This window comes from Chrysemys picta, chromosome 10 (assembly GCF_011386835.1).
Source record: "Chrysemys picta bellii isolate R12L10 chromosome 10, ASM1138683v2, whole genome shotgun sequence".
NCBI lineage: Eukaryota > Metazoa > Chordata > Testudines > Emydidae > Chrysemys > Chrysemys picta.
The window spans coordinates 17,657,171-17,672,262 of record NC_088800.1 but is presented as its reverse complement, the minus strand read 5'-3'; the positions used below and the strand labels follow the sequence as shown (position 1 = coordinate 17,672,262).

Genomic DNA, 15,092 nt, shown 5'->3' with positions numbered 1-15,092 from the left:
CTTAGGCAGAAAATTTTCCAACACAGAATATTTCATGGAGTCAGCTGAAATCAAATGGACTATTAAATAACCAACAAGTGTCAAGAAACAATTAATGGCGTACAAATTTATCGAAAGCAAGGGTATTTATAACAATCATCGTCTAGTGATAGTTGGATAAAACAGAAAAATATGTGATGTTTTAATGTACCATACATAAATAACCAGAGGAATTCCAGTTAAAAATACAAACATATTAGAAACCTTTCAAGCTTTTACACATAAGACAAAGAATATAACCTACTACGGAAAACACATTTGTAGCCCTAGGAGATCTCTTGGGGGGAAAAGTAAATTTAGAAGGAAGGAAGCAGATTCTTTGAACTGTGACCATGTTACCTGTTGTGTATTACATTAGCCATTTTCACATGGTACCAACAAAAGTGCATGTTAGAGTGCATTTCAGTGCTGTACTGTTCAATAGGTCAATGATGATGACTGTTGTTTTTATTGCATAGATACAGAAGATTTCCAAAGCACTTTACTAAGTTTTGTGTCCTTTATTTCTATGTGCATTTCTCCATTAAGTGAATAGGATTTGCACATGGAAGACATAATACTGCCTTGTAGAATAATGGTATATGTGAAACGGAATACACCATGCAACTTTAAAATAAACAATAAAGCTCACTAATTGACAAGTGTTCACCGAGTTGTGTTGATCTAAACCAGATTTATCGGACATCATTTTTTCTGACTGATAAAAGTTTAATTATTATTGTTCTTTCATGCCTCAGCATAACTATAATGATAGCTGCATTTTGGAGAGCAGCTGAGGGGAAACCTGTGTAAGGGAACATTGTATACACTGGGCCTAGATCCTTAGCTGGAGCTGAGGAGCCATTGGCTTTATGGAGCTACACCAGTGTCTATCAGCTGAGGATCTGGCCCAACGGGTATCTGTACATGCTGAGTCAGCCATTTTCTTGGCTGTAGTTTAGAAACTTTATCTAATTTTTGTCGCTTCAAATACTTAGCTCATTGAAATCCCATTTAAATCAGTAGGAATAAAACAGCATTCTGCTCCTATGGGGTGAGTCCAGCTCTTTGAAAAAGAATTTATTATACACTGACTGCCAACCAAATCACTCTAATTGCCTTGGGGTAGCACTATTAAATAGAGGGAACTTGCCAAAATCAGTGTCATCAGGGTGCCAGTCATGGTGTCTTGTTTTCTTGGTGTTACAGAGAGAAAGGCAGACAAAATCACTACTTGCCAATTTTCTGTTTTTCTGAAGGGCACAATGACAAACTGGCACCTATCAATATTGTTTATTTGTATCCACTCCAAGAGCTGATTTGAATCTAGAAAAAAAATCCTACATTGGGGCATTACTGGCTGTGAATAAGAAATCCCGGAAATGTTGCACTGTAACTCGGTTTTTAATTTAAAAACGCCTTCTGAGTTTCAAACGTATTTTAAAATATTTCCAGTGCTGTTATGAATCAAATTGTTAATTTTAAATCTGCCGTCTAATTTGGCATCCAGAATTAGTTCTGACTGAGACTGGGGGGAAGAGAGAGGAGGTTATAAAAATTGTTCATCTGTCCATAGAGCAACTCATGTGTATGTGTGTTTTTATTTTTAAATCCAGGGACACAAGAAGCCATTGCAGTGTGCCTGCATGTGCAGACAAAACAAGCTGTCAATGACACCCTGTGTGACAACGCCATGCGACCACCAGCAATGACTCGCACTTGCAACATGAAACTGTGCCCACCACGGTACGCTTTAATAATGAAATCAAATTGTGGAAAAGAAATGGTTAATATGAAATAAATAACCATACATTGTCTACTGACTTTATCAGACAAGGATCAGGTTTAGGGTTGCCAGGAGCCCGTTTTTTTTACCGGAATGCCCAGTCGAAAAGGGATCCTGGCGACTCCGGTCAGCACCGCTGACCAGGCCGTTAAAAGTCTGGAAGCAGCAGCATGTCCCTCCTTCAGCTCTTGGGTGTAGGGGCAGCCCGGGGGCTCCGTGCGCTGTCCCCAACCCAAGCGCCAACTCTGCAGCTCCCATTGGTGGGGAATCACGGCCAATGAGAGCTGTGGAGTCAGCGCCTGCAGACGGGGCAACATGCAGACCCACCTGGCCGTACCTTCACGTAGGAGTCAGAGGAGGGATATGCCACAGCTTCCAGGAGCTGCCTGAGGTAAGCGCCGCCTGTTTGGAAAATATTTAAATTCAATTTACTGTTTGGAAAATATAGTCATCTCAGAAAGGCAGGGCAGGATTTAACAAATACATCAGCTGAAGAGCCTTTTTTATTCACCTAAGAAAACAGAATGAAGATATTATTATATACTGTGGTGTAATTTTTTAGCTTCACAATGCAGAGGTCTTTGTGGAAACCACTTTGATATGAAGCTCTTCAATAGATCTTGCATTAACCCTTCAGAGAGATTCCTTTTCCCAAGAGCCCAGTGTTAAATAGTAATTGCATAGAGTTAAAGAGAATAGCCTTAGTGATGTATGTTTTGTGAAGGGAACTCTGATGCCCCCTTTTAATTGTAAAATATAATTCAACTACCAAAAACTTAGAATATTGCATTCAGTGAGAAAATTATGGTTCAGAGGAAAAGGTCAAAGCCAAAACAATAGTAGATGATAGTCTGACCCTCGCAATATAAATATGCCTTTGCTTCTGCTTTGTTTTGCTCTGTGTGGGTATAATTTGTGTCCAGATAATCCCTCCTCCACACGCCATTCTTCTGCATTGTTTAATTAGAGTGAACTTTTTTGCCAATGTGTTTTTTGGCACAGGTGGGAAACTGGCCCCTGGAGACCGTGTTCTGCTACTTGTGGAGTTGGGATACAGACAAGAGATGTGTACTGCCAGCAACCTGAGGGATCCATTGTCACTAATGAAGACTGCAAAGATGAAAAGCCTCACGCTTTACAAGCGTGTAACCAGATTGACTGCCCCCCTGCTTGGCATGTTGAAGAATGGCAGCAGGTACAACAGATTATGGAAATAGTTTAGTTGTAAGCATTTTTCTTCTGGTTAGTTACCTAATGTGCTCTAATTAGAGTAACCTGGAAGGTCACTCAGAAGTTTGTTATTGTAGCATGGTTTCAGCTGACATCGAACTTATTACACCTGTAGTCTCCATTCTTCACTTCACTTCTGGGTGAAATTCAAGGTGCTAGTTAATGTCTTGGAAGTCCGGAAAGGCCTAGATCCCAGTTAGTCCAGAGATCACCTCTCTCTCCATACCCCACAAGTGAGAGAACCTGCATTTGGAAGCAAGGCTTAACTTACCTGTCCCAAAGGTGAAACTTCCTAAGCTCATGCCAGATACGCACCTGAGCCTTAGCTTGGCCAGTTCTAGAGGTAAAGTGCACATCTTTTTCCTAGGCTTTCCACTAGCTACTTGCATTGCAGTTGTCTGGCACTGAGCTCATTAGTTAGGTTTTCCTGGCTTGTGGCCCATTAGCTAAATCAATGCTACCAGGAGCATATGCTGCTTGGTTTTGGAAAATGCTGCTCACTTTTTAATCTAAACCAGTAAAGTGTTCAAAGAAAACATGGTGATAGCTGCCTTCTAAATGCCTGTATAAAATAAGAGTATAAATGAGTGAAGACAAGTGTGTGTGCGGCTATGCTTTCCACATTCTTATCTTCGTCTTAGTGTTCCCGTACCTGTGGCGGAGGGACTCAGAGTCGCAAAGTTCACTGTAAGCAGTTGTTGACAGATGGAAGCTTTCTGAAACTCTCTGATGAGATCTGCCAGGAGCCTAGATTGTCTGCTCATAAATTGTGTGCCAAAGTTGATTGTCCCCCTCAGCTAGTTGAAGGGGAATGGTCCAAGGTGAGTGGTCCCGAGTAAGAGCTCACTAAACCTCCCGATACAAAGGGAACTCAAGGGATTTCTAGCTGGGAGACTACCAGATAATCATTAAAGTACATAGTGTAGTGTGGACTCCAGAGGGAATGCAATTAGGCAAAAGGCCCTACCCACCCAGTTGTGGGGAGGAAGGAGGTAGAATGCTTCAAGAGGTCTGCTACAACAGATGATCCGGATGCACCCAGCCCCAAAACATAGCTGCCTACCCTTTCTGCCCTCATGTTTAAACTGAAAAACAAGAGTCCATAATGCTTCTTGTTCATTTCCAGTATGGTTGCATCAGGTTGGAGCATGTTTAGCTTCCAACCACTCAGATTTATTCCCTAGTTCAGGGGTGGTCAACCTGAGCCTAAGAAGGAGCCAGAATTTATCAATGTACATTGCCAAAGAGCCACAGTAATACATCAGCAGCCCCCTCATCACTCCCCCCCTGCTCCCAGCACCTCCTGCCCACCGGCAGCCTCGCCGATCAGCACCTCCCCCTCACTCCCCGCACCTCCTGATCAGCTATTTTGTGGCGTGCAGGAGGGGAGAGAGGGAGGGGAGGGGAGGAGGAGGAGCGAGGGCACGGCTGGCTCAGGGGAGGAAGTGGGAAGGGGTGGAGTGGGGACAGGGCCTGTGGCAGAGCCAGGGGTTAAGCAGTGAGCACCTCCTGGCACATTGGAAAGTTGGCGCCTGTAGCTCCAGCCCCAGAGTTGGTACCTATACAAGGAGCCGCATATTAACTTCTGAAGAGCCGCATGTGGCTCCGGAGCCACAGGCTGGCCACCCCTGCCCTAGTTGAATTTCTGAAAGGCAAAATAGTGCATTGAATGCTATTTTTCTCCCTCTCCTTTAATCCAAGCCTCCAGTCTCCTCCTAAAAAAGATCCACCGAAAGGCATAAATATAGTTAAAGATTACAATTAAAAATCCTGTCCAAATGCAATATGAACGTGCAGAGTGACTTGAGAGACTTGGCCCAGGCAATTTAGAACTTGTTGAATTATACATCTGAGAATAACAAGTCTCATTCTGCATTACATCCACAGTGGGACAGTAAGAAATACTGTCATTTTCCTATAATTGTTTCTGAGCTGTTTGGTGGAAAGGGTTAGTCACTTTATATTCATATTGACTTAAAGCCTGGAGAGCACTTTGGATAGCATGGGGATCCATATGAAACAGCGTCCTTTAAAAAAAATCACTTTAAAAGTAGCATGTATGAGACAGGACACAAAATTCTCTCTGACTATATCCTTCCTTTTGCAGTGCTCTCTAAGCTGTGGTGTTGGAATCCAGAGAAGGAAACTTGCCTGCCAAAAGCTAACAGCAAAGGGCCAAAATGTCACATTAAATGTATCAATGTGTAGCAGTCTCCCTACTTCCTCACTTGTAAGGTCCTGTCACGTGAATGACTGTAACAGTAAGTGTGTTACTTTACCTAGTGCCCTGCTGATTTGAAATTATCAAGTAAAACCTGTGTATGTGCTGCTAAATTAATTCATTTCTCTATCCTTGCTACATTTCATAACGTTACCGATCAGAGAGCAACTTAGGCATTGTGGTCACAAGACCAACAATAATAGGATTGTTTTAATTTTATGAAATTTATATCTTCTCAGCCCAAACCAATGGTTCCAGTTTATTTTTTTTAAAATATAATATATGAATACATGTTAAGGGTTCGGGGGGGGGGGGGGGGGGTTGGGCTCTCTATATACGTAAATGTATTTGGCCTGGTTCTTATTTACCCTTTACACCATTCTGATGGTATAAAGGTGCCTTTGAGTGGTATAAATTATTTTTATACCTGCTACAGACTCCATTTCCACTGCCAGAGCAGTAAAAGGGGGCCTTCGTGTAAATGAGAATTGGGCCCACTGTATATCTGTTCAGTGTGTGTTCTTAGAACACTGGGCGTTACACTCCCATCAGTGTTAAAAGTTGCAAAACTCCCATTCCAGTGGCAGGTGCAGTGCCTAAGGGAGTGTGAAACCTATTCCCTTTGGCTTCACAAGGTGTTTTGAGGGCACAGTCGTAGCAGGAGTAGACACCTTTTTTAAAAAAAATATATATATTTGGCTCATTACTTCTAGAAATGTTCCCACAAAAATGCATGTTTTGTAATTTGAGCATGATCTTGTTATGATAATGATTGTAATTGTGCTAATGGCACATGCGAAATAGCCAGGTAGACAATTGTGCTAACTGCACATGTAAAATAGCCAGGTAGATGTCTCTTTTAGGTACAGTTATAGTGAATGCATGTGCAAACATTCCCTCAATGTGGGCCTCTGTTTTTCTTCCTTTAGAAAGGAGGATATAAATTTGTGTCTTTTTTAAAAAAAGGCTCTTATGAATGGCCTAAATGTCAGATACAATTTGATAAAAGTCTACTGAACACAATATATTTAATGACAACTATTCAATTGAAAACATTCACTCTAGGTTTGGAAGAATTGAAAGTTTTGCATCATACAGATCTGTAAATATCCGGTAATATGTGCAGGCTTTTTGGTTTTAATCCAGTTAATGGTCTTGTCCAGAAATAGCTACTTCGTTATGTATTTTCTAGCTTTGTATAAATGGTTATTCACAACACAAAATAATAGTGCAATTCTGATTCATACATAATATGAAACTTCTTTTCCTGGACTTCATTTCAGATTAACATGCCAGAATCCTGAGGTTCAAAACACCACTTAAATAAAGCCCCATGGACTTTCAGGAATGTCCTTGGCATAAGGTTTAATAAAATATTTTGAGCTGCATATCTATCTGAATTTAATTAATTGTGGATAGTTGAATGGCAATGTGGCCTGCAATGTGGTCTGCAAATTGCTTAGTGGAGAGTGATGTTAAAGTAACATTGTCAGCTTCCATTGTAGTAAGAAGGGAGCAACGTATGAAGACATACAGTAGTTATTAGGGCAGGCAGTGGGGTGCAGACCAAAATGATGAAAGAGGGCTAGTGACCAGCCTCTCCCTTCAAGTTCTCAAACTGTTCAGGACAAGGTTTTTAATTCATTAGCCTCTAAGGCTGGATTCTGCCTGGCATTTACATGAGTACACAAAGGGTGAGAGAGGAGAGCATACTCCAGATTCTCACTTTTGCTTCTTGCATCAAGGGCCAGGGACAGTAGCAATCCTGGGATTCATAGGAACATTCAGGGACTGTTTCCTCCTACTACATCCAGGGACTCAGCACAAGTCACCCGAAGGGAGTGGGTGGGAGACAGGAACTTGGCATCACCCCAAAAAGTAGAGCTCAAGGCTACAAAGAGGAGAGCAGGCTCCACTGTTCTAAGGGATGGTGCACCATGCACACTGTCACCAAAGCAGGGCTGCTTTGGGAGAGGTGGTACCTCCCAGAGCTTGCACTGAAGTGGCATTCTTCAGTGCCCCCTCCTCAGGACTCAGTCTTCAGGGCACAACTGAGCGCTTAATTTTTACTATCTGCTTATGGTGATGGGGCTTGTTAGTCTAAGTCTGACTCCTTAGACACAGTATCTGGGCATGCTCTTTACTTTCTGAAGGCCCAATCCAGGTAGAAATATCTCTGGCTTCCTAGGTCCTGGGAAATAGCTTACAAGCTTACAGTTTACAAGCCAGATCGCCAGTTGGTAAAAATGTGTGTAGCTCCATTGGAGACAACAGAGCTACACCAGCTGAGGATCGGGCCCTGTGGCATTAGTGCAGGCTAATGTATTCAGCAGGTTTACCTTTCGTGGAATCCCTCCCAAAAAGCCCACCCCTTCCAAAGCTGCAAATTATGATGCTTCCAGGGATCCAGAAAGTTCATTGTGGACTATTCTCCTGCAGTCCACAAAACAGAATGCTCTCTCACTTCTAACTCTGCCCCCCCCCACACACAAACACACACACACCCTCTGTTGCTGCAATGCTAAGAAGAATTGATGCAGTCTTTCTTTAAAAAAAAGTTAAATTGATCAGTCAGACTTGAACGTATTTATAAACACGCACTGGGTTTAATTCTGTATTGGAATAACTAATGTAAACATAGCATAGCACAAAGTATTTTGTGTGTATAAAGTTACACTAGCTGTATATGTATGCTGGGTTTTGGAAATTGAAGCTTTAATACTGGAACATTTTCATTAAAACAAATATTTTGAGCCCAATAGTTATTAAAAACAGGACACTCTTTTAATAATCCTAGTCATAAAATGGTTGGTTGAGGGAACCATGTATCTGGATAACAAATACTGATTTAAGAGCTATGTAATTATGAAACCAGGATATCCACATTGGTCAGAACTCATTAGCCAAAATATCGAAAATAACTACAGTATTCTGTTTTATAAGCATAAGAATGTACTCTGGGGTGTAGTTCATACAGTGTGCACACTTTCTGAATGCTTGAAGCATTTAACTTTTTACCTCTTCCTTTACAACATATCCAAAGCATATGTATATGATATCTGAAGCACTCAAATTTTTGCAATAACTTGCTGTCAAGGTTTGTCTTTTTTTTTTATGTTCTCACCAAATGGTATAGTAGTAATGATTTTAGATTCAACCAAATGCAGGAATGTTTGATTAATTTGTCTATTTCTCTGACTCATTCAAGTCATTCTGCAGCTTGCTGGGTTTTGTTCTCTGTCACATACCAACAGAATGGGTCACTAGTAAAAACTGAGTGTTCTCTAGCACCCGTCTAGGGAGTTTCCTGACTCCCCTGGCTGGCCAGTTTCACCTTGCCTTGCACAAAGTGAATAGCCGGGGTGTATGCTTCTGCTACTTTCCTTCTGCATTGTTCTGTTTCTCAGCTACCTAATGTTTTCTTAGTAAGATTAGTTCTGCTGATCAGAAAGGGGCAGAGTAGTTACCAGTAATGAGTCAACAAAATGGTATCTGAAATACTGCAGTCATTTTCATACTGTGTTCCTCTGTCTATCCGGCCACTGCTGGGAAGGCCTGTCTTTGGCTATAGTCATGGAGGCAGCTCTCCAGAAACCTTGTTGGGTTCAAATTCCTGCTGTGTAATGCAGGAGGTGCCTCACCATACTCAGCGTTCTGCCTCCACACCTTCCTGCATGAAGCTCGTCTCAGTTTTCTCTTCAGCTTGTCCACAGGCATCTTCTGACTTACCAGCCCTCTCCAGGATCTGACTTTTTTCTCTCTTTCTCTCCCCCTTCCTTCCTGTATTCCTGACCCCTGCTAACAGCAGGACTCTGTGACCAAAGCCTCTTCTAGCCAAAGAAAGTGACCACCAGTCCAATGATAGTAGTATGGCCTTCTCTGTTCCCTCACTGCATATTCATTGACTCCTGTTCTCATCTCCTGGCTGCTGTCAACTTGATCTCAATCTGCCTGCCAGCCAGCCAGCAGGTCTAACAGCCATAGAAAAGAGAGTCCTGCTTTTTCTAATGGTCTTTGTGTTATCCAGGTGCCCTACACTCACTGCAGTGCCCAGATGTTGGAAAAGTGATGTTGCGCTCCACCTTTTATTTGGCTTTTCCTCTTCCTTTACCCCCTTTCTTTCCCTTTCAACTGGCAGCAATAAGAATAGCAGATATAGCATGCCTACCTTATTGCACTCTTCCTCCTCTTCCAAATATTGCCCTCTATACAGATATGTGTTATATGTGCCTTCTCATTGATATGATAAGAGCTGCTGGAGGTTTAGAGAGAAGCAGGAGAATGCCTAAATTGGGGCCAGAACATTTGACCATATCATTATTCCTGATTGTGTGTATGTGACACAGATAAAAATCAGCAAGTTGGGAGCTGACCTGAACCAAATCAGAGAAAATGCTATGACCAACATTCTCAGAAAAGCAGAATTTGTTAGGGAGAGTGCCAGTGATTCAATCTTTTTCAACACTTGATTGCTGTTTCAGAGATTAAACAAGAAATTAAACCCAAGCGTCCAGAGAAGCATGCTGCCCATGGACCTCAGATTGTCAGTATACACCGAGTCTACATACAGACACGGCAAGAGAAACGCATTAATTTTACCATTGGAAGCCGAGCCTATCTGCTTCCAAAAACATCTGTTGTAATTAAGTGCCCAGTACGAAGATTTCAAAAGTCACTTATCCAATGGGAGAAAGATGGACAACATCTACAAAACTCTAAAAGACTTGGCATCACTAAGTCAGGATCACTGAAAATACATAGCCTTGGGGCTGCAGATATCGGAGTGTACAAGTGTATTGCAGGCTCTGTGCATAAAACATTTGTTCTGAAACTTATTGGCACTGACAACCGGCTAATAGAACCTCCAACTTTTAGAAAACATTCAAGTGAGACCAGTGGCACAGATCACAATGAAGCCAACAGTTTTGGAGCCAAATGGCATAAAATGAGCAAAATGTGGCAAATATGGAGTAAAAAAAATGAGCTGTATCTCGGTGATGGACAAGTTAATGATCAACCATTTCTGAGAAATTTTGAAACCCATGTGAGTAATTCAGCAGAAGAATACAGCCCTCCTGAGTTCAAGAACAAACGTCTGGAGGCAGCAATTCTTCAAGGTGCTTACAGCATGGATACTGTACAGTTTGAAGAACTGATAAAGAACATGAGTCAACACATTGAAGCTGGAGAGGTCAGTGATGATTTAGCATCCCAAGTCATATATCAATTAGTTGCTGAATTATCTAGACCACTACAACTTACTACTGAAAAATGGAAAGGCTTGCATGAAGAAAAATTAGCCTCGAAGCTCACTGGTAAATCACCAAATGTATCTGAACGTTTCAACACAAAAACCCTAGGCAAGCTGATGTTCAATCAAAAAGGACCTGGTATTATAAGGCAAAAACAAGTTCCCAGAGTTTCCTTTAATAAAACAATAACTGCACGAATTGGAAATACAGTTTTTCTGACCAAGAGTACTAGCGCTGTCAATTTACTGTGTGAAACTACAGACATTAGTGAGCCAAAATATACTTGGACAAAAGATGGAGAAGCATTACAATCCTCTGAGAAGTAAGTAAATATGGTTTCTTTTGGTTTTATATGAATCTTGTTATGTTATTGGCAAAAACTAAAATCTAGCATGTTGTGTAATGTTAAAAATGCATTATTGTGAAAATGAAGTAAATGTGAGCACTGTGCTTTTCATCTCCTTCTTACAAAATTTATACTTTTATTTGAAATGTGTGTCAGATTGTCTCACAAATCATTTCATTAAAGAAACAGTGCACGTATAATTCTATGATATTATATGGCAGGATTAATTTTTATATCACAAAGGAGGCTATACTGTGTGTGTTTTATACATTCTGCCTAAAGTAACTTATCTGCATTAGAGAATAAATAGACGTATACTAAACTAAATATAAAGGGAAAAATGTGTGAGAGCATTTTTGATATACCATAGAGTAGAGCAGGGGTCGGCAACGTTCGGCACGCGGCTCACCAGGGTAAGCACCCTGGTGGGCCAGGCCAGTTTTATTTACCTGCTGATGCGGCAGGTTCGGTCGATCGCAGCCCCCACTGGCCGCGGTTTGCCGTCCCGGGCCAATGGAGGCGGCAAGAAGCCATGGCCAGCACATCGCTCGCCCGCGCCGCTTCTCGCCACCCCCATTGGCCCGGGACGGCGAACCGCGGGGGCCGCGATCGGCCGAACCTGCCGCGTCAGCAGGTAAATAAAACTGGCCCTGCCCACCAGGGTGCTTACCCTGGCGAGCCGCGTGCCAAACGTTGCCGACCCCTGATTTAGATAATGGGATAGAGCAGGGATTCTCAAACTTCATTGCATCATGACCTCCTTCTGACAATAAAAATTACTACACAACCCCAGGAGGGACTGAAGTCTGAGCTCTACCGAGCCCTGCCGCTTCAGGTGGGGGGCAAAGCCTGAGCCCCACCACCTCAGGCAGGGGGGCCAAAGCCCAATCTGAGCCTCGCTGCCCAGGTTTGAAGTCCTCAGGCTTTGGCTCCAGCCACAGGTCCCAGCAAATCTAAGCCAGCCCTGGTGACCCCATTAAAACAGGGTCATGACCCACTTTGGGGTCCCAATCCACAGTTTGAGAACCGTTGGCAAAGAGAGTATACTTATAAAGTTTGTGGACGATACCAAGCTGGGAGGGGTTGCAAGTGCTTTGGAGGATAGGATTAAAATTCAAAATGCTCTAGACCAGTGGTTCTCAAACTTTTGTACTGGTGACCCCTTTCACATAGCAAGCCTCTGAGTGCAACCCCCCTTGTACATTAAAAACACTATTTTTATATATTTAACACCATTATAAATGCGGGAGGCAAAGTGGGGTTTGGGGTGGAGGCTGATAGCTCATGACCCCCCCCATGTAATAACCTCATGACCCCCCCAGTTTGAGAACCCTGATCTAGACAAACTGGAGAAATGATCTGAAGTAAATATGATGAAATTCAATAAGGACAAATGCAAAGTACTCCACTTAGGCAGCAACAATCAGTTGCACACTTACAAAATGGGAAATGACTGTCTAGGAAGCAGTACTGCAGAAAGGGATCTGGAGGTCATTGTGTATCACAAGCTAAATATGAGTCAACAGTGTAAAGCTGTTGCAAAAAAAAGCAAACATAATTCTGGGATGTATTAGCAGGAGTGTTGTAAGCAAGATATGAGAAGTAATTCTTCCACCCGACTCAGTGCTGATTAGGCCTCAATTGGAGTATTGTGTCCAGTTCTGGGCACCACATTTCAGGAAAGATGTGGACAAATTGGAGAAAGTCCAGAGAAGAGCAACAAAAATGATTAAAGGTCTAAAAAAACATGACCTATGAGGGAAGTTTGGGGATAGTGGGTTGGTTTAGCCTGGAGAACACAAGACAGAGAGGCAACATAACAGTTTTCAAGTACATATAAAGTTGTTACAAAGGAGGAGGGAGAAAAATTGTTCTCCTTAATCTCTGAGGATAGGACAAGAAGCAGTGGGCTTAAATTGCAGCAAGAGATAAGCCAACTGAACATTAGGAAAAACTTCCTGTCAGGGGAGTTAAGCACTGAAATAAATTGCCTAGGGAGGTTTGGAATCTCCATCATTTGAGATTTTTAGGAGCAGGTTAGGCAAACCCCTGTCAGGAATGGTCTAGATAATACTTAGTCCTGCCATGAGAGCAGGGGACTGGACTAGATGACCTCTTGAGGTCCCTTCCAGTCCTATGATTCTATGTCAGATAGGGGGATCATTTTAAAAGTTCCTTCCAGTTCTAGAGATAGTACCAATTCTAGTATTATTCACCATTTTATGTATAGGAAACATCTCTGAAAATTTTACTTTCTCTAAAACTAGAATGAACTTTTAGATGCGCTCACTGTGCATAATTTGTACAATGTAATATTGTCTTAGAAAGAAACAAATCCTTATGATTTTTTTAAATCCTTCATTACATACAGATCTTTCTATTAAAGATAATGGAATGTCAAAATTTAAAAGGACCCTATATTACAACCACAGTTTGGAAATGTACTTGGAGAAAAGGTAGAGCAACGTGTATTATCAGATATTTGCTCAGTTTTGAGCAAATACTTTTACTCCACTGCTGGTAATTGAGAAACTCAACTGATAATATTAACATTAGCTTAATGGTTTAGCCTGTTGAAATTATAACTAGCCTTTGAGTAATGAAGAAATGATTCTGAAATGATAAAGGCATTTTTGGATATTTCTCAACATACTTAACTGATTAACCCAATTGCCAAGAAAAATATAATTCTCTAGGGCTATCAATTAAAGTAGGGATGCCAAAAATAAGATTTTTTTTAAGAATGAAAATGTTTTTGAAGCATGATGCTCCTGCCAATTGTTCTTTAGTTTGTGGGACATTTGTAATTTCCCATTTATTTGTTGCAACTGATGTTTTCATTTTAAGTATATGTTGATATGTAAGTATCTTTTTTATTTCTAATACCTACAATTATAAATTGCACTTTCTAACATAGAGATCCTTACCATTTTAGGGTTTCACTAGCAACCGGGTCTCCAGTCCCCTCTTTTTTGTAGTAAGATAAATAATCTATGTATATTTAGAAATGTATGAGACAAATACTAATGTCTCTTCAAAATATGTTTTAGGTGTGGGTGCTGTGCTATACAAGTATTAATTTGCCCCAGAGGTGGGGGAAAACCAGGTTTTGTTCCATACGTGAAGCAGGACTTCATTTGTAACATAGTTTTGTGTTTCCCACATAATATAGCTTTATCTTTGTACATTTAGCCAATCAAGTAGGATGTCAGATCAACAATTTATTTATGTATGCATTGGTGCACAGTGTAGCTGAAGTTACTAAGTGCCAGGAAATCTAACAAGGGGAAAAAGTATAAATACACCAGGTTGGCATTCTCAGAATCTTCCCACATGGTTTTGGGTCATGTACCTTGCCGCTGAGATACTAGGAAAGGGGTTCAGATGGAAGACAGTATTTTGTGGAAAGCTGCAGCTTTATTGCTAATGGAAAAAATAATTACAAACTATATCAATACACAAAGTCAGGTAGCCCTTAAAATTGTAAATCCTTGATCCTTATTTCCTCCCCCTGCTGAGAACCCAAGGTCCCACCATGTGCCAGGCCTAAGACTTTCCATAAGTCATATCCCAGCCACCTTGCACGTGTTGTTCCCAAAACTGCTGGTCTGAGGTGACAAGCCCACTATGCTCTAGAGTGCTTTCGATGGGACATAAAGTATTTTTTTCTAAAAATTGCTCATAATTTTTTATTATTGTCCCACAGAAACTTGTTCATTTCAGGTCTAATCCTGCCACTTCCTCTGTGGGTAGGGGGAGGGGTGTCTCTTGGCAGCAAAAGCAGGGTTGTACTGCTGCACAGTGGGGAGGAAGGGTTTGGAGATGCTGTCCATCTTCTGCATGGCCCAGACTTCAGCTCCACATTGCTGTTTGAGAGGAGAGGATGAGTGGGAGGAGCCATCACTGCACATATCCTTCAGTGCTTCTCCTTGCCACCAGAAAGGGGGCACACTGGAGGCATGGAGGCTGCTCTCCTCATTGGACTAGAGTAGCTTCTACAGGGCAGTTCTGCTTCTGCTCTGTCAGGGCGGGCTTTAGGAAGTGCGAGGCCCGATTCGAACAGTTTCAACAGGGCCCCGGCAGGAATGACTAAAAAAAACCACATGGGGCTTGTATTCACCGGGCCATGCTCCTAGTCTTTGGCGGCGGGTCCTTCACTCGCTCCGGATCTTCGGCGTCACTGAAGGACCCGCCGCCAAAGTGCCACCAAAGACCCGGAGCGCTGCCAGGTGAGTAAAA

General features: G+C 41.9%; 1 protein-coding gene across 10 annotated transcripts in view; it reads left to right on the top strand.

The window, feature by feature from the left end:
• ADAMTSL3 (ADAMTS like 3) overlaps positions 1-15,092 on the top strand; it is a 262,575-nt gene that overhangs the window by 214,018 nt on the left and 33,465 nt on the right. For 9 of the 10 annotated variants that reach the window (XR_010590971.1, XM_042845687.2, XM_042845686.2 and 6 more), the window contains 5 exons: positions 1,635-1,764; positions 2,807-2,999; positions 3,676-3,855; positions 5,142-5,295; positions 9,737-10,829. Coding sequence is in view for 8 of the 10 variants with exons in the window: in XM_042845687.2 (XP_042701621.2) it covers positions 1,635-1,764; positions 2,807-2,999; positions 3,676-3,855; positions 5,142-5,295; positions 9,737-10,829 (1,750 nt within the window). In the remaining 2 variants the exon portion in view is untranslated. Of the gene's footprint in view, positions 1-1,634; positions 1,765-2,806; positions 3,000-3,675; positions 3,856-5,141; positions 5,296-9,736; positions 10,830-15,092 lie in introns of those variants that run through there. The other variant, XR_006173311.2, reaches the window with a different exon arrangement.